Source organism: Porcisia hertigi, chromosome 35 (assembly GCF_017918235.1).
Source record: "Porcisia hertigi strain C119 chromosome 35, whole genome shotgun sequence".
NCBI classification, from domain to species: domain Eukaryota; phylum Euglenozoa; class Kinetoplastea; order Trypanosomatida; family Trypanosomatidae; genus Porcisia; species Porcisia hertigi.
The window spans coordinates 1,536,277-1,559,076 of NC_090594.1; the positions used below are offsets into that span (position 1 = coordinate 1,536,277).

At 54.2% G+C, this 22,800-nt stretch overlaps 6 protein-coding genes across 6 annotated transcripts; all 6 read left to right on the forward strand.

Moving 5' to 3' along the window:
• Positions 1-485: 485 nt before the first annotated feature.
• Positions 486-4,754, forward strand: JKF63_01400 (uncharacterized protein; the record flags this gene model as incomplete). Its single annotated transcript, XM_067897447.1, has 1 exon — positions 486-4,754. One exon carries the CDS (start codon positions 486-488, stop codon positions 4,752-4,754), a length of 4,269 nt encoding a protein of 1,422 aa, XP_067753604.1.
• A 1,791-nt stretch (positions 4,755-6,545) lies between these two features.
• Positions 6,546-7,664, forward strand: JKF63_01401 (uncharacterized protein; the record flags this gene model as incomplete). Its single annotated transcript, XM_067897448.1, has 1 exon — positions 6,546-7,664. The coding sequence occupies one exon, from the start codon at positions 6,546-6,548 to the stop codon at positions 7,662-7,664; it is 1,119 nt and encodes a 372-aa protein (XP_067753605.1).
• Positions 7,665-12,078: 4,414 nt separating this feature from the next.
• On the forward strand, positions 12,079-13,263 carry JKF63_01402 (uncharacterized protein; the record flags this gene model as incomplete). The annotated part of the gene is made up of 1 exon (XM_067897449.1): positions 12,079-13,263. The coding sequence occupies one exon, from the start codon at positions 12,079-12,081 to the stop codon at positions 13,261-13,263; it is 1,185 nt and encodes a 394-aa protein (XP_067753606.1).
• A 2,334-nt stretch (positions 13,264-15,597) lies between these two features.
• On the forward strand, positions 15,598-17,709 carry JKF63_01403 (uncharacterized protein; the record flags this gene model as incomplete). Its single annotated transcript, XM_067897450.1, has 1 exon — positions 15,598-17,709. One exon carries the CDS (start codon positions 15,598-15,600, stop codon positions 17,707-17,709), a length of 2,112 nt encoding a protein of 703 aa, XP_067753607.1.
• A 1,340-nt stretch (positions 17,710-19,049) lies between these two features.
• JKF63_01404 (uncharacterized protein) lies at positions 19,050-20,216 on the forward strand (the record flags this gene model as incomplete). The annotated part of the gene is made up of 1 exon (XM_067897451.1): positions 19,050-20,216. The coding sequence occupies one exon, from the start codon at positions 19,050-19,052 to the stop codon at positions 20,214-20,216; it is 1,167 nt and encodes a 388-aa protein (XP_067753608.1).
• A 1,325-nt stretch (positions 20,217-21,541) lies between these two features.
• Positions 21,542-21,889, forward strand: JKF63_01405 (uncharacterized protein; the record flags this gene model as incomplete). Its single annotated transcript, XM_067897452.1, has 1 exon — positions 21,542-21,889. The coding sequence occupies one exon, from the start codon at positions 21,542-21,544 to the stop codon at positions 21,887-21,889; it is 348 nt and encodes a 115-aa protein (XP_067753609.1).
• Between the last annotated feature and the right edge of the window lie 911 nt (positions 21,890-22,800).

Below are 22,800 nucleotides of genomic sequence, written 5' to 3' on the forward strand. Positions count from 1 at the left end.
CATATAGTAGTTGGGCTGACTTCTCTGCTGAAACGTTTCGATTTTTTTTTTTTCGCGCCATCGGTTGTGCCTCCTATTCGACTCTCGAAATACTTTTATTTTAGTGGGCAGTGTGTGGTTCTCAGTGCCCTTGTCCGCCCGTGTGCGCCTCACCGCGGAGCTTGAGAGAAGGACGGCAGAAAGCCCAGCACTCCCGTCGTGCTGGCCCCGTGAGACTTTGTGTACGGGGACGCGGTGCCTGCTCGTTGCGACCGCCTCATTACTCCTCCCAACCGTTGCATCGCTTTCCTGCGAAAAAAAGCGCGAGATTTTTTTCTTTCTGGCTCACTAGAGAAGGGGAAGGAGACAGAGTTGTGAGTTGTACTTTATATTTATACACACATTTTTACTGAGCCGTGCCCATCGGTCCTCTACTTTTTGTCTGGTGTTTCCCTTTGGATTTTCTTCGTTTCTCTTGTGCTTACCCCCCTTTCCAAACGCTGAGGATGAGTGCCAACTACTCTCTCGAGTCTCTGCTGCGGGGCATAATGCAAGGCGGCGGTCGTGGTGAGGACGATGGCAGCGGCCCGCCGACCATGTTCACCTTCAGCACCGACGACGGTCTAGGGGTGCATCCGCTCTCGATGCTGCAGGCAGTCGGGCCGAACCTGCTGCTTAGTCGTGGCTCTGGTGTCAGTGTGCCTGCAGATCTGAGTCGTCGAGTTCATGGCCCTTCGCAGCGAAGGGCAGAAACGCAGTCTGCTTCTCCCGGCAACGTCTACAGCGGAGGCGTGTCGCCCATGGTTTGGATACAACGGGAGCAGCAGCGCATCCCGCTTCAGTTTTCTGCTACCGGCAGCCCCAACCTGGACGGGACGCGGCTGCGTGAGGAGGGCAATCACGCTTTCAAGGCTGGTCGGTTCCATGAAGCTATCCGCTACTATACACAGGCGATCGAGGCGGACCCAGACTCGGAGATCATCTACACCAACCGCTCCTTTGCCTACTACAACATCAAAGAGTTCGAGAAGTCCGCTGCGGATGCGGCGAAGGCGGTGGAGATCAATGCGAACTTCTTCAAGGGGCACTATCGGTTGGGAATGGCGCAGATGGGCTTGGGCAACTTTGGCCATGCCATGGAGTGTTTGCGCAGGGCATGGGCGTTGGCACCCGACGCGAACAAAGAGGCAATTCGTGTAGCAATGGCGAAGTGTGAGTCGAAGATGGCGCGCGCACCGGCGACACCGCTTCTCATCAGCTCCGGCTGCTCCTCGTGCACTTGCGTAGAGAGTGGCGTCGGCAAGCGCTCTTCGTGGCCAACTGTTCCGACACACATCTCTGACGTGCAGTCTCCACTGAACAGGACGAAAGTGGATCTCCGCGAGCTGGAGGCGGAGATTCAGCGCGCGGCGGCTACTAGAGACCAGACGGCGAAGTATGCGGAGATGTACAACGCGCAAGAGGCGATTGTCGAGTGTGGCAAGCGATCAGACAAAATCAAGTCCCTCATGAACATCGCCACCTCCAGCGAGATCTCCGTTCTTTCCAATGAACTGGCCGACAAGCAGGCGCAGCTGCGCCGCGCTGTGCACCAGCAGGATAGCAACGCTTATCACAACGCCCGCACTGAGCGAGATGCCACACTCGAAAAACTCTGGGACACCGCTGCGAAGGCTGGGATGGCGATTGCGCAGCTTAAGAAAATCGCCAAAGAGGAGCAGGATTTCTTCAGCCGATTTGGATCGCCTACCAAGCACGGGATTTCCAGCGTCCCAGCGAACGCTACGAGCCAGGAGCCCGCGATCTTGAAGACGGCTCTCGCGTCTGAGTCACCGCTCGCCGCCGCACGGCCCCCGTCGAACACAGCATCGACTAATGCCACCGCCCCCCCCGCGGCCTTGCCCTCATCTTATCCCATCTCATCAGCGAGCCACCCCACACCGATCACCAAGGCGGAGAGCGCCCCTCAGTGTTCCCTCCCGCCCACACCTGAGACGAGCCTTCCTCCTGAGAGCCCCACAGCCGCCGGCGATGAGCTTGGTCAGCTGCTGCAACGCCGCGTCGAGATCAACGGAGCGGTGCGAAAAGCGCAGAAGTGCTTTGCCGCCACTGACGCGTCTGGGCAGGCCTTCTTGCAGGCGTTGAAGGCAGAGGCCGATGCGATGAATGGGGTTCGCTCGCTCCTCTCCGAGGCAGTGGTGCTCGACGCCCAGCTGGAGGCACACGCGCGTCAGGTGGCGCAAACCACAACAAAGGAACTGTCCGACGTGCGGTTGGAGGGGCTAGACCAGATTAGCTGCATTGTCGAACGCGTGAAGGCCGATAAGGAGGCGTTCGTCAAGACGATGCGCGAGGGCGACACACTCTTGGAAGAAGAGGCAAAGCTTGAGCAGCAGCGTCTCTTGCACGAACGCCAGCGCATTCTGCTCCAGGCTGAGATCGAATGGTTTAAAATTCGCGACGAGCCCGAGAGTAAAATTGAATGCCTGCAGGTTCAGGCAAAGCGGCTGCACCAACGTATTGCTGCAATTCACGAGAAGCAAAAGGCTCTGCAGACACGCATCATGGAGCTGGTCGAGCAGGATCACCCGGAGCTGGCTTGGAAGTCCATGGCGAACGGCTCACGAATCTTGCGACTGGTCAAAGGTAGTGGGCTGTGGCAGAATCTTTCTTTCTCTGATTTCCAGGTCATGTCCACTCTGTCGTCCACCGTGAACAGCAAGGTGTACCACGCAGTGCGCCGCGGCGAGCAAGTCGCGGTGAAAGAGATCTCGATCGACGAAGATGCGGCAAGACGACGATTCCAGCGCGAAGTGAGCATCGTCTCCTCTTGCAACCACCCCAACATTATTCGTCTCAAAGGGGTTTTTTTCGACGGTCCCTTTGCGTACATCCTCCTCCCCTACTACCACCGCGGCAGTTTGCGGACATTGCTCTCAAAGCAGGAGCCCATATCATGGGTGGCAGTCCAGGACATGCTCCGTCAACTTGTCGGCGGCGTCGCCTACCTGCACGAGCACGGCATCGTGCACGCAGACCTGAAGCCGTCTAACGTACTCCTTGCGGATGACGGGCGGCCTGTCATCTCGGATTTCGGCATTGCGAAGGAGCACGGTGCCCTCGGCGTCGCTGACTTGACGCTGACCACCACCATGACCACCACCGCCAACGGTGAAGACAGCATTGCGGGTACGATGCAGTACATGGCACCTGAGCAGCTGCTGCGTGATACCGGCTCGAAAAAGGCGAAGTCCACGGGCATGTCGGACATGTGGGCACTGGGGATCACCATGCTGGAGGTGGCGCTGTATAACGCGTACTTTCACGACTCGTCGCTCGAGAAGCCAAAGCTGCCGCTGCTGCTTCCAGGACAGAAGCGGATTGAGGTGTCGGCGAAGGCAGTCGGCGGTGACGAGAAGTTGGCGGAGGCAATCGCATCCGCGCTCGTAGCCGACCCACAAAATCGAATGACGGCTTACGACCTGCTGGCGCACCCGTACTTCAGCTCGACACTGAGTTCGATGAACAGCAACCAAAACAGCAGTGCGCTGGCTAAGAGCGACGAGCGCATCGACGCCGTGCGTTCGTACATTTACGCTGTTCGTCGAAGTCATCAACAGAAGGTGCTGGTCTCGGTCTCGCGCAACCACATGGTGGAGTCTGTGCGTGATATCTTCCAGCATCTCGACAGCGACGGCTTTCTTTCTCCCATCATGGTTGTCTTCCAGGGAGAGGCTGGCATCGACGAGGGCGCACTGACGACAGAGATGCTCAACCTCTTCTACGACCAGATGATTATGGTCAAGAAAGCTCTCGTGTGCGCAGCCACCGAGGGCGATAACACAGCATCGTCGCACAACGCCAACCACACCGTATCTTCCGGCACGACAGACGCGGCGGGGAGGGAGGAAAGCGAGCCCGAGGCGCGCACTGCCCTGTTCTCGAACCTACCGTACCTTCCCGCACCGGATTCGGATGGCATCGCGCCAGATCTGTTCCTCTTGCTCGGCAAGGTGCTTCTGAAGAGCATAATCGAGAACCGCCAAATTCCGCTACAGCTCAGCTCGGCCGTGCTCAAGTTCCTCTCCGGCGTTGAGGTGTCGTTTGTGGACTTGGAGGAGTATGACGCAACAATGGCAAACACGCTGAAGCGGCTGCGCTTATTGTCTACCACCGACCTCGCGGACGCCGGGCTCGACTTTTCGCACTTTACCCCGGAGTTCCTCAGGGTGCAGACAGACGGCCGGTACACGACGGATTCGCCTCTCACACCCGAAAATGTGAGCGATTACATTAGCCTTCGCGAGAAGTTCGACCTAGTAGAGCGCCGGCGCACAGCGCTGGAGGCGATTAGGAAAGGCTTCTACTGCGAACCATCTCTTGAGCATCACCTGAAACTGCTCTCTCCGTCTGACTTACTGCTGCTTCTGTGCGGCCAGATGCACGTCTCAGCGCAGGCCATCGTTGACGCTTTGGAGTTCCAGGGCTTCAGCCGTACTTCCAACACGCCCAAGTACCTGAAGGAGGTGGTGCTCGAAATGTCACAGAACAACCTGCGGCGCTTCCTGCAGCTTTGTACAACAACGGCGGCTGTTCCAGTGAACGGGGTCATGAAGAAGATCAAGGTGCTACGCTGCGCAGACGAGACGCGACTCCCGGTTGGTCACGGCTGCACGAACCAGCTCGATCTCCCCGATTACAACGACAAACAGATCATCAAGGAAAAGCTGGAGATTGCCCTAGCGCACGCCAGTGATGGCTTTCACGTTGTATAAGGTAACCGTAGCGCGTTAGGGAACGAGAGAGCAGCAGAGAGACGAGACACGAAAGCACAGCGGCGCGTGAAGCTTTTGTTCCATTGCCTTACTTCTCTTTCGGCATTTAGATCCCAAACTGGGCAAATGGAAAGCGGGTGTTCCCCCCCTGCCACAAATACTCCACAAAAGAACACCGCAGCGCTCACTAGAATACTACAGCCAATACTCTCCTGGAAAACTTTTTTTTCCCCATCACGTTCCGCTCTCCCTTTTTCAGCCAACCGCACCCGTTTTCGCGAGAGGGAGACACCCACGCACACTTTCCTGAACAGATGCACGCGTGGCTCTTCTTCATCTTCAGAGTATTTGTGCAATGTTGGTGCACCTCTGAGGTGACGCTTGTGCGCATTCACGGCGATGCTTTCCTTCCCGTTGTAGGGCGCGAGAAGTGACGCTGCTTCAGGAACGGGGGGTGGGTGGGTGGGTGGCGGGGAGGGGACCAACCCAGTTAAGAAGAAAAAAAAACAGTGAAAGACGAAGAGGAGAGGGGCTGCGGGTGCTGCGCTTTATTACCGTTTAACCAAAATGATTTTTCTCTCCATCTTTCCGCTCGTTTTTTTTTTCCGCGTATGCACGTGTTTCCCTTCTCAATTTCTTTCGGCGTGGCGCAGTTCGCTCGTTCGTCTAGGAGAAGAGTGAGTTTCCAAACAATGATCTTGCTTTCATATGGGCTGCCGGCGGATGTGCTTGCATGGACAAATAAAGGCATTAACCTAAGGAAAACACACTAGAAAAAAGTCGTCAGCGATTTGGTCTGTTGTCTGGCTGCTTGGTAGTAAGGACAGCCCCCCCCGCCCCGCCCCGCCCCCTCCCTCCCATCCTTCTCACCCCCCTCCTCCCCCGAGCCAAAGGTGAGTCGTCTCTCGTTTCCCTCGCTGTGATCAGCTGTGAGTCGAAGAGTGTGGAGGTTCGCAGCCGCGCACTCTATTTACGTTCGCCTCTACACGTTTCTGTGTAAAGCAACGAGCGACTCCAAACAACCGCAAGCCACCCGCATCTTTTGCGGATGCGAATTCTCTCCAGCCCTCGTCGGTACTCCTCTCTCCCCCCAACCACGGTAAAAGTCAACTCTTACCTGCTGTCTATTACGCTACCCGCCGACTCTTCTTGATATTCTCGCCCCATTTCCTTCCTCACTTCCTTCATGTCTACTCCGCGAACATGCACTCTTGTCGCCACGGGCTCTCAGGGACGATCTGCGTGCTTCGCCCATCATACACACTCGTGAAGTTTTTCGTGGCCCGTCTGCCCCCCTCTTTCATATAATTTTATCTTTTTTCCATTGTTTTCTTTTTAGTTCTTTCCTCCATCGTTCGTGAGTGTGCGCATTTTTTTTCCCCGCGCACTTTGTCCCACCTCTCCTCCCCTCTCCTGCTGCTTCTTGCCTTTCTTGCTCCGTGGGTGTTCGTGTGCCTCCACTGCTTCATCCTTTTTTCCCTACTCTGATCCCTTTCATTCGAACTGAAACATTAGACGTCGCCGACATTTCGATTTCGTATACACAGCAGACTGTTTACAGTACCGGCCTCAACAACCAAAAAAAAAATCGATCCCCCCTCCCTCCCCTCTTCTTCTCTCGTAGGCACAAAGTGGAAGAGCCTCGATTAGACGCTGGCGGCTCCCTCCGTCGATTTTCGCCCTCGAAGGACGCAACAAGTCACTTCACATTCTGCGAAACAGTGCAACTGGGAGACGGACAAGTGGTGCACGATTTTCGTTCCCCCCCCATCACGACGTAAGGGAATCGAAATGACTTCTACCACAAAGGAAGACGATGTGGCGCGGGTGTCCAACTGCTCGAACAAGGAGGAGAAGCTTCAGCTTCCCATATCCGTCTCAAAGTCCTCTGACCAAGCACACCAAGCCGCCAATCCCAACACCAAATCTGTCTATTCCTTTGAGAAGCCGGATACCTCCAACTGGAAACTCTCAGACTTCGAGTTGAAGAGCACGCTCGGCACCGGCTCCTTCGGCCGCGTGCGCGTTGCCCATCGCAGGGGCACAGATGAGTACTACGCGATCAAGTGCCTGAAGAAGCGTGAGATTATCAAGATGAAGCAGCAGCAGCACCTCTCGCAGGAGAAGGAGATTCTGATGCAGCTTTCTCACCCATTCATTGTGAACATGATGTGCTCTTTTCAGGACGATAAAAAGGTATACTTTGTGCTCGAGTTCGTGATGGGCGGTGAGATGTTCACGCACCTGCGCACGGCGGGGCGATTCCCCAATGATGTGGCGAAGTTTTATCACGCGGAGCTTGTGCTTGCGTTCGAGTACCTGCACTCGCTGGATGTCATTTACCGCGACCTGAAGCCTGAGAACCTGTTGCTGGACAGTAAAGGGCACGTGAAGGTGACTGACTTCGGGTTTGCGAAGAAGGTGCCGGACCGCACGTTCACGCTGTGTGGGACGCCGGAGTACCTTGCGCCGGAGGTGATCCAGAGCAAGGGCCACGGGAAGGCGGTGGACTGGTGGACGATGGGTGTGCTGCTGTACGAATTCATTGCGGGGTACCCGCCGTTCTTTGACGACACGCCGTTCCGGATCTACGAGAAGATCCTTGCTGGGCGGCTGAAGTTCCCGAACTGGTTCGACGGCCGCGCGCGCGACCTGGTGAAGGGGCTGCTGCAGACGGACCACACGAAGCGGCTGGGGACGCTGAAGGGCGGGTCAGCGGACGTGAAGAACCACCCGTACTTCCACGGCGCGAACTGGGACAAGCTGTACGCATGCTACTACCCCGCCCCGATTCCGGTGAGGGTGAAGAGCACTGGAGACACGAGCAATTTCGAGAAGTACCCAGACAGCCCGGTTGATCGCACGCCTGCGCTAACGTCGGCTCAGCAGGCGGAGTTTAAGGGCTTCTAGTTCCGTGTGGTTGGCATAATAGCAAGGAAGGTACTGGGAACACTGCAGGCGTTGTCCGGTTGTCTGCAGGATTTTAGTCACCGGCGGCGTTCTACCTTCGTCACCAGTTTTCTCCTTCGCGCTCGTCTCTCGCTGCGTGGCCGCGGGTGTGCGCACACCTGCGGCATTCCTTCTTTCCCCGGATTTTCATCGCTCCCCTTCACCCCCAGTGGAAGCTGTCAATGGAGGTTGTGTCGTCACGATGTACATTAAAGAAGAGGAGGAGGTGTACTAGGAATTGCGTTCTCATGATCTTCCATTCTTTACTCCCCCTCCCTCTCCCTCTCTTGCCGCACACGCGCCGGTGTGTGTATTTACCGTGGCTATCCATTTCGTTTTTTATTTTGCACGTTTGTGTTGCACTTTGCATGTTCCCGTCCTCATTTGGTGTGCAGCTGAAAAAACGTCTCTTTTTATTTCCAATGTTTATGATTGCGATGTTTCTGACTTTCTGTTTTTCATTGAAGCGGGGTTCACGTCTTTCCCCCCTCCGGCTGCATATATTGGTTTTTTTACCCGTTCTCAACCTCGAGAACGAAAACACAAAACACTTACACACATACACCTACACACACACACACACACACATTCACGTGTCACTCATGTTCTGGGGACTCCCGCACGCAATCGTGTCACTTTTGTACATGTATAACACCACCAATGTACATATGATTGTACTTGGATCCCTTTGGATGCGTTTTTTTTTATTGTTTGTCTGTGTTCATCGATGGCGTGGCGACCAATCTGCCACACCCCGAGGTGTGGTGGGGTGAATTTTCTTCCCCCCCTCTTCATCGCTCTTTACTTTGTTGTGTGTGCGTGTGTGTGTTCTTTTTGAGTAAAACGTCTTCTGATCATTTTACTCACTTTTATTTTTTTTTTTCGTATCTGCCCCCCCCCCCTCCCCCCTCTCCCCTTGCTCTTTTAGCTTTTGCCGTTGCGCGCACCGTTGTTGGGTACTCACGATTCCACCTGAGTCAACGGATCGAGGCCACGAACGGTTTTATTTGCAGCAGAATCTCATCTCATTCCAGCCGTTAGGGAATGAAGTATGTTGGCGGTGGAGTGACCATTTATTCAGGGGGAAGAGGTGCAGCGGTATTAGAGATGAGGCACACACGCGATGAGGTGGGGGGAGAAAAACACAGCGAGTAGAGTCCTCCCAATGAAACAAATTTTCCACTTAAAATGGATACAGGCCAAATCTGTTTTCCATTCACTGGAGAGGAAGCGGTTGAGCGTGAATGATCACTAGCGCGCGCGCTCACAAACACGCAAAGTTTTTATTTTCTTTTCACCCCTTCCTCTTCACCGTGTACATTTTAGGGGCACCATGAGCACTGTGTTCAGCATCGTGAAGCAAAAGCCATGCAGTGCCATCCCGAGATGGGAAAAGGGGGCATGCATTCAAAAGAGGACATCGCACAACGTAGAGTGCAAGGACAGGGCAATTTATGTATCGAAGGAATGAAATGGGACCGAGAGGCTGTGAGAGAGAGAGAGAGCTGCAACATAAAGACATCTTTTATTTTTCCGCTCTTTCGCCGCGTGTCCTTCCCCCCTTTGTTTTCGTTCCCCCCCCCCCCCCCCAGACCACAAAACGAAGGTGATAAAAAAAAACACAGAAGAAACGGCAACAATAACAGAAATGACGTCCTCTTCCTCCTCCTCCTCCTCCGCCCTTTCGTTCCCCGTTCTCTTTTGTTTTGCGCATTATAAACGTGAAACCACTCAACGCTTCTTTGTATGCATTTTATTTCATTTGTTTGTCCGAGTATTTATTCTCTCCTGTGCTCTTCCCCCTTTTCTCTCCTCCTTCCTTTCGTGTTCTCTTGTTGCCGATCCTGCGCTGGTCTCTGTCTCGATTGTGCCAACGGTCGCTTCGTTTTCTTTCTCTTTCGGGGACTTTGTTCCCATGTTCTCTCGATGAATAGGAAAATGGAAGCACACACACACGCACAGAGAGAGAGAGAGAGAGAAAGAGAGAGAGATCAACGGAAAGGGCAGAGCCAACGTGCTAAGCAGGCCTGCGTTCGGAGTACGTTGAGATCACACACACTAAATCTTTCTCTCTCTGTATCTGTTCTATATATATATATATAGAGAGAGAGAGAGAGAGAGGATGGGTGTGTGTATTTGCATATGCGCGTGTGTGAGTTTGTGCATGGGAGTGCGCCCCCCCCCTTTTCAGGTTAATCATGGACAGGCCCTCAGGAACCGCCTTGCCTCACCCCTCTCTTCTTTGTGTGTTGACGTCTAGCGTAGGTGTATACTCCCAAATTTGGCGACTTTGCCGTCTTTGTCACCCACTCCCGGCCCCGGTGTCGTTTTGTGTTTTCACGGTGTACAAATGAGGTTTGCTGTCTCTCTTTTTTTTCTTACATGCGCGAGATACTAGCCCTCTACCCTCTACCCCCCCGTCCTCCTTCCCCCTCACCCCCTACACGCGTGTTACAACTACCACGTGCACACTGGATTGCGTGTGTGTTACGTGTAGCTCCTTTTTGTATTTTTCTACCAACGAACAGGTCTGTGGTCTCCATCTTCTGTGTCTTCCGTCGCTCAGTTTTCTGCATGTTTCTCTTATTCGCACGGTTTCTTCGTTTTTTTTTTGTAGAGGCTGGTGTTATAAGATGCCGGGGAAAGCGGCAGCTGCTGCAGCAGCAGCAGGACACCCACGCAAACGGACAGCCTAACGAACAGTGAGGTACCCCTACACGCGAACGGGCGTGATGACGTGTCTATATCCTTTTTTTACTTTTGCTTGCGTTCGCTTCCCCGCACACATACGCACTAATACCCCCACAAACATGTAGACAGAACACGCAACGTCAAAAAAACAACAACAACAATAACCAATGTCAAGGACTCGGGCCCGCCGCAGGAATAAACGATGATTTAAAGCCACTGTAGTGGGGAAGGGACTTGTCTATCCTTCTGACATGTTTGAAGGAAACGTTTCGGGTGGCGATCTCTCCCTTTTTTTGTGATTGCCTGGAGGTTGACGTTTTCCTCTCTACTCTCGTCTTGGTGTGTGGGAATGTGTGTGAGAAGGTCACCTCCAAATCGGCACCTAATAGAGCTCTCCAGCGCGCAGAGATGAAGAGGAAGGCGTTCCCTCGTCTTCCTCCAAGGGTGTGGTGCTTTCCGACAGGGCCCGATGAACTCGATGTCAGTAGGGTGGAGACCAATGGTAGGCGGATCTCGTGCCAACTGTTACGTGTTCTCCAGCTGTTTTTCCCCTTCGCGTTAAAGGACGCTCACCCTGGCTTTTGTGCACCATCCACCGGCTCCCCTGTGAATCCCATCTTCATCTGCAGCCTCCTCCTCCTCCCCTCTTCTTTTTGTTTTTCGAAGTCTCCTTCATTTCATTCTCGCTTCACCGTTGTGTGTGTGTGTGTCCGGCGTCTTTTAAACGACAAAAAGGGGTGACACTGAGGAAAAACAGTCGCCGCTTATATTTTTGTGGACAACTGCGTATGTGTGATGAACGTGTACGCCTCAATCAACGAGTGCGTTCCTTTGGCAGCTTCTTGACTCCGTTCGGCACCGTTTTTTTTTATATACTCCAAAGGTGTATTGTTGGCAATATTTTTCTTCTTCCCTCTTGGAATCTTAACCCCTGGAGGGACTCCACATTTCACAGAGGGACAACACAGAGAAAGAGAGAGAGAAATGGTGATTGCGAGAGGCTAAGAATTTTTAACGGTCTGTCTCCCCTTGTTTTTTTTTTAGTCACCACGGTCCTCTCTTCGCCGTTCTCTTTCCCTCATTCCTGCTTTCTTTTTAGTGGTTCCAAAGCAGAACTTCACGTAGCTTCAATAGGTCTTCTTCGCGACTACGCTTCCACATACTCTCGGCTACAAGACCCAGAGACCTATTGTCGTTTTTGAATCCGGTGGTCAGGCCGTGGCAGGGAGTGCTGACAGACCACTTCTTTTTTTAATATCTTTGCTGCCCACTGTTTTTTTTTGCCCTTTTTTCTCTACTTCCCGTTTGTCTCCCACGACATCCCCTCCCTCCCTCTCATCATCACACACACGCACTCTTTTTTCCCCCGCGCGCTTCTGAAGTCTTGAGGCCTTTGCCGTATCGCATCTTCACATATATATTCTTTCTGAAGAGGAGGAAGAAAAAGAAAGAAGAGAGTCACTTTCCCATTCCCATTGGTCCTCAATTCATGAGGGCCATTGTTCAAGATCGACAAAAGTAGCTTGTACTGTGTGTGCGTGTGTGTGCACGTGCGTGCGTGAAGATTGAAAGAGGGTGCGCAGCCTTTTATCCAAGTCGACATCGGGGTTCAAACTCCAACGCAGGTGTCTAGACACCCTTGAACACACTCCTCTTTCCCAGAGAAAAAAGAGAAAATTGCACCATGAGCTTTGCCGGCTTTCTTCTTTCGGCGGGACTTTACCTCGCCCTGTTCATTGTGTTCGTGTCGCTGTTTCTGTACATCATAAGCTACTACTATCGCAGTCACCAGGACCGTCTTCTTTACTATCCGTGGGTTCCTCCAGAGAGCCGGGAGATCTGCGACGACCCTGTGGCACTCGGCATCCCCTGTGCGGAGCGTGTGCGCATCATCACTGCTGATAAAGTGGGGTTGTGGGGCTACATGCTATGGCCGCCACCAACGTCGTCGATGGAGAAGACGAGTAATAGGGGCAGCACCGAATTGATGGGATCCACATCCGCAAACGAGGCCGCTGCACTGGGTGCTGTGCATGTGGATGTGGAGGCATCGAGCGCGGGTGCAGACGGTACCAGCACCGAGGGCCTCCCATCTTGCAGAAATAGAAGCATTACTTCACCGAACGGGACACCGAGTTTTGTGATTCTTTACTTCCACGGAAACGCCGGCAACGCTGGACATCGTTTGCCTCTAGCTCAGGCCTTCGTTTCCCATCTAAAGTGTGCCGTGATGATGGTAGACTATCGTGGGTTTGGGCTTAGCGATGACTCGGAGCCGACGCAGGAGAAGTTGGAGTTGGATGCGCAGGCATGCTTCGACTATCTGTGGCAAGACCCGAGAGTGCCGCGTGACCGTATTGTTGTCATGGGTACCAGTCTTGGCGGCGCTGTTTCCATTCACTTGGCTGCTCACAAGCGGTACGCCCGTCGAATATCTGCTGTAATTGTAGAGAACTCTTTCAGTTCTATCGGGGATATGGCCTCTGCGCTGAGCCGGCCCGTCCTAACGAAGCTGGTGAAGCGGTGCCCGGGCCTTGCGGTGGGCATTTTCGAGTATTATGTCAAACCACTTGCGCTTTGGCTCGATTGGAACAGTCTGGAGAAGGTTTCCCAGGTGGTGGTGCCGATGCTTTTTCTTTCTGGTTTACGTGATGAGATCGTACCCCCAGAGCAGATGCGGAGACTTTACAAGGCTGCGACAAAGTGTCTGCGCGATGGAAACGGCAGCGACCTCACTGTCCCGCTCCGTCGCTTTCTCGAGTTTGAGGATGGAGAGCACAATAACTTACCGCTAATGCCGGGCTACATGAGCGCCTTGCAGGATTTTCTCTCAGACGTGCGTAACGCCGGCCCTGCCACCGTCATTTGATTTTAGCAAGACGGCATGAGATAGAGAGAGCGAGAGGGGGAGGGGGGGGGACTGTGGCTGCAGCTTCGGCGGTGCAGAGGCAAAAAAAAAACAGGCCAACAAATGTTTGCATAGGTGACTTAACGGTGGTACGCTGAGTGGTGGTACTCTGGGGCGTGTGAGGGGGGAGGAGGGGAAGGCACAGCGTCGCTGACTCCTCACTCCACCTGGCACCGTGAATGGAGTCTCGCTGTCTCACTCCCTCTTTCGCTCCACGCCATCCCTCTCTTTTCCTTTCACTCGTTGGGTGCTCCTCTTGATTGTTGCGCGTGCTTTGAAGAAGTGCATTGAATGTATAGGCCAGACAAAGAGGTGAAGGAAGGGAGGGAGGGAGGGAGGGGGGGGGTACTAAAAAGGAAGAAGTGAAGAAAAAAGACCAAGCGTAAAATCTCATCTGATGTTGTGCTTCTACACGGACGAGGTGGGGCGCGTGGTTGCTCCATAAGCTGTTCTTTTTTTTCGGGTGGTGGTGGTGGTGGTCTGGTTCTAGAGTGCCCTCTTTCAAGTGATGTTTTGTTTTGTTTGTCCACCGTCTCTGAGTGTGTGGTTCACCCGCATTGTCTTTTCTCTCTCGATTCACCCTGGTTCGGTGGGATAGAAAAGGAACACATATTTCGAGAGCGGCGGTTCCACGAGAAAATGTAGATTGTAATCGGCAGGGCGCGCTCTAATCAACAGTGTTCGTGCATTCCACGGGTGTACCACACACGCGCACACCCACGGAGTTTCTTCTGAACCCCCGCGGGGGGGGTGGTGTATTTGATGTTCCCATTACGGCTAGACTCTGTTGGGTGTGTGTGTGTGTGTGTGTGTGTGTGGCGGTTGCGAGTTGACCGGCCTATTTCTTTGCGTGCGCACAGTATCTCCCCCAGTCCGGTGCTCGTTTGTCGCTATTGTCTCCCTGTGTGCGCGCCGTGTGTATTGGCTGTCTCTCTTTTCATGACCGCACATGTCCTCTCCTCTCCTTTTTTCCCTTTTCGCACCTCTTCGTTGACAATGGGGGGGGCTGGGGGTATGTTGCTGGTTTTCTTCTTCTCTTTGGGCAAACGCAGGCCTCCACGCTACGCCGTCTCCCTCTTTTCGAACTCCGTTTTTGTCATTATCAGCCGCCCTCGTTCTGAGTGTCTGTGCGCGTGCGAAAGGATGCGAATGTGCCGTGTGTCTCACAACGCTTCGACTATCTCGTCTGTCTTTCCACTTCGCCGTCTGCAGGGATCCCCCCTCTCTCCCCCAGCGGATAAGCAGAGAAAGAGTACAGTGCGGATTGAGTGGAGGTGACAAGGTGGATTCAGGGCGAGGTTGATTGTCTCACTGAGCACACTCCATGCGTGCTGTCTTCCTCTTCCTCCTCCACTGCCTCCCTCTTGCCCTCGCCTTTCCCGCTCTCGACCCGTATGAGCGTCTCTCGTTTTGCCATGCCCGCTCCCCCCCCCTCACTCACTCCCCACACACGCGTTTCACTTCTAATTCTTCTTATGTTGTCTGCGCCTTTTTTTTCTTTGCTGCCACTTTTTTCTCCTCCTTGCGGCTACATCATGTTTCATACATGAAGCTCATCCTCAAGTCTGGTTTGCTTGACCAGATAAAACGGCAGCACAGGGGCAGCAGCGACCGCATCTAGTGGATTCATCTAAGCCGACTAGCTGCGTCTTCCCATCGGGATAAGTAGGTTCGTGCCCCAGTGTGTGGGCCGATACCTTGCTTATTCGTTCAGCTCGTTTTCTGTTGCATCCATGTTCCCAATCTTCCTCATTCTCTGAGGACTTTGTCAAAGTCAGGGTGGACCCGGTGTCTGCGTCGTGGTGCTGCGGAGTTCACCTCGGCCATTGCTTTTTCTTGTGGCATTGACGCGTAGCGCAAGCGATAACGATTCGTCTTGATGGACATGATTTGTCTGTCGCTGCACTCCTCCATACTCCGTACTCTGGCTTCCCCCCCCTCTTCCCTCCCACCCCATTCATTGATGCTCTCATGTGGTACTTTCTCATTTTTTCTTTCTCAACCCTTCCTGTTGCTTCGGTCTTTCTCACAACGCACATGTGGCCCACAACAGAGACAGAAGCGGGTTTGTCGATCGAAAAAAGCGAGTGAGATCACAGGACCACTGGCACGACTTTGACCGTGCGTTGCTCGCTACGTGCCCTTGGCCGCCCCATCGCTTGTCATCACATCGACTGTACCGCGCGCACACATTACAGCGCGAGTGTTCGTTTTTGTGTGGGGCACTGCTGCTTCGCCGCACCCTACTCGGACCCTTCTCCTTTCTTCGTCTCGCCACCGTGGCTTCCCTCTGCCATGGCGAACACATGGGAATCCATGAAAGGGGCCAAGCTCAGTGAGCCGACCCTGGCGTTTCTGCGCGACAACATGAAGTTTACAACTATGGCCCCCGTCCAGGCTCGCACCATTCCTCTCTTCCTCAGCAACTACGACGTAGTGGTGGAGGCCACCACCGGCAGTGGAAAGACGCTAGCCTACCTTATCCCCTGTCTGGAGATGCTCTTGCGCCCTCGGACCCGTGAGGTAGCAAAGGAATCCAAGAATGCCGTTTTTTCTGTCATGGTGCTGCCATCGAGGGAGCTGGCCCAGCAGGTGTTTCAGATATTAAAGCGCATGCTACACTTTCTTGCGAAGGGGTATAAGGGCGGCAGCCCCTCCAACGGTCTTCCTGCCTTCTCGTACCAGTGCTACATTGGCGGACGCGATATCAAGCACGACGTCGAGGAGTTCAGCAAGCAGGGTGGCAACGTGCTGGTTGGGACCCCGGGTCGCCTCTATGAGCTGCTCGTCTCGTCCAAGTATGCGAACTTGTTTAACTTCACTCAGTTCGAGCTTCTCATTCTCGATGAAGCCGACAAGCTTCTCGAGTTTGGCTTCAAGGCAAAACTGGACGTCATTCTGAAACGGCTGCCGAGGCAGCGCCGCACCGGGTTGTTCAGTGCAACGCAGACAAAAGAGTTGGCGGAGCTGGCACGCGCGGGAATGCGCAACCCGGTGTCTGTCACTGTCCGCGTCAACTCTCTGAACTCAGCCAATGTCGATATGGCAAAGCCACAGATTCCTGAGCAGCTCTCCAACTACTACGCTTTTGCACGAGCGTCGGAGAAGCTGGACCGCCTTGTTGAATTCCTGGCGGCGCACAAGGATGAGAAGGTGCTTGTGTACGTCATGACATGCGCCAGCGTGGAGTGGCTCTACGAGGCGCTCGCGACGGTGTTGTGCAAAGACGAGGCGGACAGCGTCTTTGCTCTTCACGGTCAAATGAAATTGGAAAAGCGGCAGCAAGTGCACCGGCAGGTGACGAAGCGGTCTCGATGCGTGCTTGTTTGCACCGATGTGGCGGCTCGCGGGTTGGATATCCCGGAGGTGGGCGTGGTGGTGCAGTATGACCCGCCCGTCGACCCCAACACGTTCATTCACCGTATCGGCCGCACAGCGCGCATGGGGCGCAGCGGCCAAAGCGTTGTCTTTCTCATGCCACAGGAGCTGGAGTACGTCAACTTCATGCGACTGCAGAACGTGCCTCTGCAGGCGCTAGACGAGAACCGGGACAGCATCGACGCTGCCAAGGATACGGTGCGTAACATGAACGCACGGCGCACGCTGCTGAGCTCCGAGTTGCCAGACAAGCGCAAGGCGATTCACCAGGCGCACCGTGAGAAGCAGCTGAGTCGGCGAGAGCGCCGCCAGCAGCTGCACGAGGCGCATCAAGCACTTGTGGAAGGGAAGAGCCAACGACTAGCCAAAAAGAAAGAGGTCATGGGCGATATGTGTGACAGTGCAGCGGTCCTTGCGCTGCGTCGAGAGGAGTGCCACAACGAGAAGTTGCTGAACCTCGCCACCCGTGCGTTCGTGTCGTTTCTGCGGGCGTACAAAGAGCACGAATGTCGCTACATTTTCCAACTGCAGCTCATCGATCTCACCGACCTCACGCACGGCTTCGCGCTCTTCAAGATTCCCAACTGTGGGGAGATCAAGCGGATGCGTCTCTTGCGCATTCCTCTGCAGGAGGAATTCGATGCGTTTGTCAAGCAGATGACGATCGCGCTGCGGGAGAAGCGACAGCGTGCTGCCGAGGAGCAGTCAATTGTAGCAGCTGAGGACGGTGGCGGCGGCGACATCGACGGCGACGACGATGGCCGAGGCGCAAAAAGACACCGCACGGAGCGCAACGAGAAGCTGGAGGCGCTGAAGTTGTTGAAGATGTCCAAATCTGAGCGCAGCCGCGCCTGGAAGCAGGCTGAGCTGGATGAGCTGCTCAAAGATAGTTACTACGTCAAGATGGAGCGGCGCGGCAAGGTTAGGCGGCACGTGGTGGACGAAAAGATGGGCATGGATGCAATTGAGAACTCTTTCATGAGTGCGCGGGAGCGGAAGGAGGCACGGCTTACCCGCAAGGCACGCTGAGCATCCCTGCACCACGTCAGTGGGACAAAGCGACATGAGAAGAAAAGGAGGCTTGGACGCACGAGGGAGAACGGATTGTTTTTTTTTTTTGTGTCTGTGTGTCTACTCCTGTCTTTTCGTGCTTCGTATCTGCGCCTCTTTATCTATTAGCTCCCACCCCTTCCCCAGGTTAGATATCCACCAAATGCGGCAGTTTGGTTCCCTCGACCCTACACCGCTCTGCTGGTACACGGATGGCAGTGACATTCACTAAAGCGACGTGGGTTGCGCGTCGAAAGAAGAGGTCAGCATACTTGATGAAGGGCACACCGACTTCGCTATTCGCGCGATGGGACGGTTTTTAGTGCCACAGAAAAAAAAAGCGAGGGAATGAGTAACACACGGTTAATGAAGCTGAAGCGGCCATACCGATGGAGTCGGTACTACCCGACGACAAAGCGTGATTTGGCTACCACAAATGCGGGCTTGAGAAGAGTTCTTAAACACACACACACACACACACATAGTCATACAGATGAAACATGAAAAGGGGTGTGGCAGCCGTGCTGACGGCACTAGCTGGTTGGACTGCCACGGGGCTGGTGTCTGCACCTGGACTGTTTGGGTAGTGGAGGCAGGGGCTTGCTACTTGTCCACGCCTCCCTGTTCCTCGCCTTGGTGCGCGCGATGCTGTGCCTTTTTCATTTGACTGGTGGACTCGGTGATTCATGCCTGCTGTCTTTGCCACATCTTTCATCACGGACAACTTATGCGACCCGAATGTGCGTCACCGTCTTTCCACTCTCCCTCTTTCTTTCTCTTAGCCGCCGGATCCTTGCTGTTCTTGTCTGTACGGTATTTTTACTCACGCCGCAAGAGTACGCACGACGTCAGAGGCAAAAATTTGCCCCTGTCATCGCAAAAAAAAAAACATACACTATAAAAACAAACAAAAAATGAATACCCGACAGATGAAGCAGATGCGCACCTACGAACAATTGTGCCACCCCAAATCTTAACGTAGCCAGTTTTCTGGGGGGGCTTTCTTTTTCACTCTTATTGATCTGCACACGCGTCTCCAGTGCGTGTGTGTAAGTGTGTGTGTGTGTGTGTGTGTGCGGATGTAGATCGAGGCGTCGCTTTTCACCATTCCCGCGTCCATCATTTTCCCCTTCCCCCATCCCCCCATCCCCTCCATTCCCCTCTTCCTCCGCTTTCACACACCAGGGTTTTTTTTATCCTCTGCGTCATAATCCGCCTCCGATCGTCATCATTGATCGCTTCGACGGCAGCCCCTTCCCTCCCCCTCCCTTTTGCCTTCGGTTTGTTCCGTGAGGTGGAATGTGCTGGACGCACGTGTCATGTTAAAGGATTATTATGCCATTCTCGGTGTACCGCCGTCTGCCTCCGGCGACGAGATCCGCCGTGCTTTCAAGCGCTTGGCACTCCTGTGTCATCCAGACAAAGTCGGCGGTGGCGCCGCAGCAGAGGCAACCTCCATTGTCGGCAACGATGAGCAGAGTCTCACCGCCAAGTGGACAGATAGCGTATTATCCAACAGCAGCTTTTGTAATACAGGTGCACCGATGACCTCCTCTCAGGTAATCGCAAGGGACTTCACCGACGTCCAAGAGGCCTACGAGGTCCTTGGCGATGTCGCGCGGCGCTACCTGTATGACATGAACTACCAAGAGCTGTTAGCTTTGCAGCAGCAGCGTCGGCAAGAGGAGCAGCGACGCTGTGAGGCCCACGCGCGGGCTGTTGCTGAGGCAGCTCGCCAGGCCCGAGAGCGGGTGCTTATGCGGGAACAGCAGCAACAGTACCTCCAAACGCGTGCTGCCAAGACGACCTCGGCCCTAGACTCCAGCGCCGCCGCTGCAACGTTTCACAGTGATGCTCCTTGCTCCTCTCCGCCCCAGAACACCGCACTTCCAAATCAAGGGCGAGGTGCGACGGCGACCAGTATAGCTGTGCCGTCCCCGCTACCGGCCGGTGCGCCCCAGGAAAACCCACCTCGACAACCACCGGAACCAGTAGAGGAGGCGAAAGAGGACGACTGTTCGCAAGAGGGCATGCATGGTGATGTGAGTGATGACACTCAGCCGTCGAAGACTCGATATAATTTCACTGCGCCGGTTCGGTCGCTGAGGGGTGGCATCCGCCCTGAGGGCTGCTGCCGGGCAAAAAAGTTCGGTGTCTGTGATACCAGCGAAGGCTTTGCTCAGGAGGAGACGCAGACGCAGATTAGCAGTTCTAAAAGCAGACTCGCGAGAAAGCGCGCAGCAGCGAACGTACCAGCTGAGTTTGCGCTGCCGAGCACGCTGTTGTTCAGCTTGAATGAAACACCTGCGCAGACGTGGCAGCCTGGCACTGAACCTAGCCACTCACGACGGAGACACTGGCGCCGTCACACAGCGCTCCGCGATCGCGAGGAGCCCGAGGAGCCCGAGTTGCCTCTGGAGTACTACTATCGGCGCTCCATCGAACGCACGCTCCGTATTTTCTTTGGCGTGTCGAATCCGGTCTGAGACGGATGTTCTGTTCTCTCTCTCTTTGTCTGTGTTTCATCACCACCACCAGCACACACACACACATATATATATATATATATATATATGTTTTGGTTCCATGGAGCCGTTTCACTTTTTCTTCACCTGCGCTGGTCTTGTGGAGTTTTCGTTGTCAACGTGAGAGTGTGATCATGCCTTGATGTGAATGAGCCCCCCCCCCTCTCCCCCTTCCCCATTTTTGTTGTTGTCCTGGTCTTTTCCACTCTTCCGCTCTACTGTTGAGATTGTAAATTATGTACGATAGCCGTTTTTTTTTATATGTTAGTGGCTGCTATGTTGAGTAGAGTGTTGTTGTTTTTGCCACCTTTGTAGCTGTCTTCCTCATGTGAGTACGCACATTCAGGGGAGAAGTAGAGAGAGGTTCGGGTGTGGATGAGCTGGTGTGTGTGTGTGTGGGGGGGGGGGGGGGGGGGGGGGAGGGGGAGGCAAAGGCAGAGCAACCGATATAAAAGCCATTACGGGTTTCTTTTGCATTATGTGTGTACTCCTGCATAGTTTCGTTGTTTCATTTTTATTAGTTGTCGTTTTTTTTTCATCTTCCCTCCCTCCATCTCGTCTCCCTCGGCTCTCCGTTCCCCCCCCTTTTTTTCTCTTGTGGAGGAATTATCTTCGTTCGCTTTTGCTGTGTCGCTTTTCTGCTGGGACGTCTGAACAACAACAGTACCGACCCATCAACTGTGAAGAAAACCGCGAACTCATTTCCTTGACCGACTGAGAAAAGCGGAGAAAGACCAGCACACACACACGTACACACACATACACACCGGAGAAGAGCTACAAAAGCAAAAAAAAAAGCGAAAGCACCATTGTTGATGGGCGGGTGGAGGGGCAGAAGCCCAGGTCCTCCTTTCCTTTCGATGTCGGCCCGTAGAGGTATCCTATGACGTCGGCAGACTCTCGGCGTGTGTTTTTCTGCGCGCAAGGCCAGAGTCCTTTGCCCACAAAAAGGGGGGTGGGGGGTGAGGCGAGGTGGACGAGAAAGCGCACTTTTTTTTCCGTCCCATAAAAGCCTTCCCCCCTCCCTCCCTCCCCCCCCCACACACACACCCAAAAAAGGGTGATATGGTTTTTTCACCGAAAGCGGGTAGTAGTATGTAAAACAGAGGGACCAGTTTCCAGCGGGGGGGGAGAGAGAGAGCATCGCGCCAGCTGCTCTATACCGCGCATCAGCACAAATGTCTCTGTACGTTACTCATCCCTGTCCATGATATTATTTCAATATATATATATATATATATATATATATCTTCCCGGCAAACTACTGGGATGCTAGGAAATCAGCGATGGCGATGTCGACCCTGTCCACGACCCCGGCAAGCATCAAAGAAGACATGGAGGCGGATATGGCCCTTCGCTTCCTGAACCATTGCCTCCGCAATGCCGTGCAGGTGCACTACTTCGTCGCCAGTTCCTTGCAAGGAGGTGACTGGCGAACCTCTACGCTTTTGGGATCTGAGGCGCAAGAGTACATGCGGGCATTGCTCGCTGTGTATGCAGCCAGCAGCGCGTTGCGACGCCAGCTCATATCAGGGGACTCGCTGTACTACCTACAGTGCTTGACAGATGAGAGCACGCGGGCCGACTTTGTACGTGTTGCGGCAGCGCCATCTTTTCCTTTCGCGTCTCCTTGAGATGGGTCAGCGGGAGGGGATGCAGCCGCCGCGTGCCCACTTGACTGCCCCACCTGGCCGCCACGCCGCTGCTACTCTAGGCGCTGTCAACGAAGAACCCGTTCCAGATTTCCCCCAGGCGTTTGACATGAAGGTTTTAGAGGACACACCTCAACACTACGACTGCACCTTTACCGAGGGCCACAGGGGGAGGGAAAGGGGGTCACGCCCAGTTCGAGCCAGCTCTTTCTTTTTTTTTTTCTGTTGAGGAAGGGGGGGAGAGAGAGAGCGAATGGTACCGTCTTTCGCACCATGTGCGCAACACCGTTCTTCCATAGATATGTGCAGCGATGTACGCTGCGTGTCTCGGTGCGTAAAACGTGGGTGTCTCTCTCGCGGCCCTGTGGAAAACCTTGCCGCTGTTGTAGCGGGAAAAAAACGGGGACTGACTACCGCACATTTTCGGAGTGTACTTGAGTTGCCCTTCCGCACCTGTTTTCCTCCTCCGCCTCTTCTACAACCCCCCTGCCTCCCTCTTTCGGCCATCTGCACTCCCACTAGACGCCCACACTTTCCCCTCCCCTCCCCTCCTCTCCTCTCGCTCTCTCTCTCTTACGTATTCTTCTCTCGACTGCTTGCCTTGTTTTTGAGACGGGACGGGCTGACGAGCAGAAGCGCGTGCCGGAAAAGTCAACAACTTCCAAAAAGACGCGTGCCACTGTGCACATATTCACACAGTGAACAAGAACCTACAAAGCACAGGAGTAGCGGATAGACACGCATACACGCTTACTCACAGATACCACGGGCTGTAGCAGGGGTGTCGAAACACCTCTTCACCAGACCCTGCCACCAGACTTTTCTTTTTTCCCGCTTTTCGCCTGAAAGTCGATCCCCCCTTCCTTTCTTTTCCTCTACTCTCCCCTCTTCCC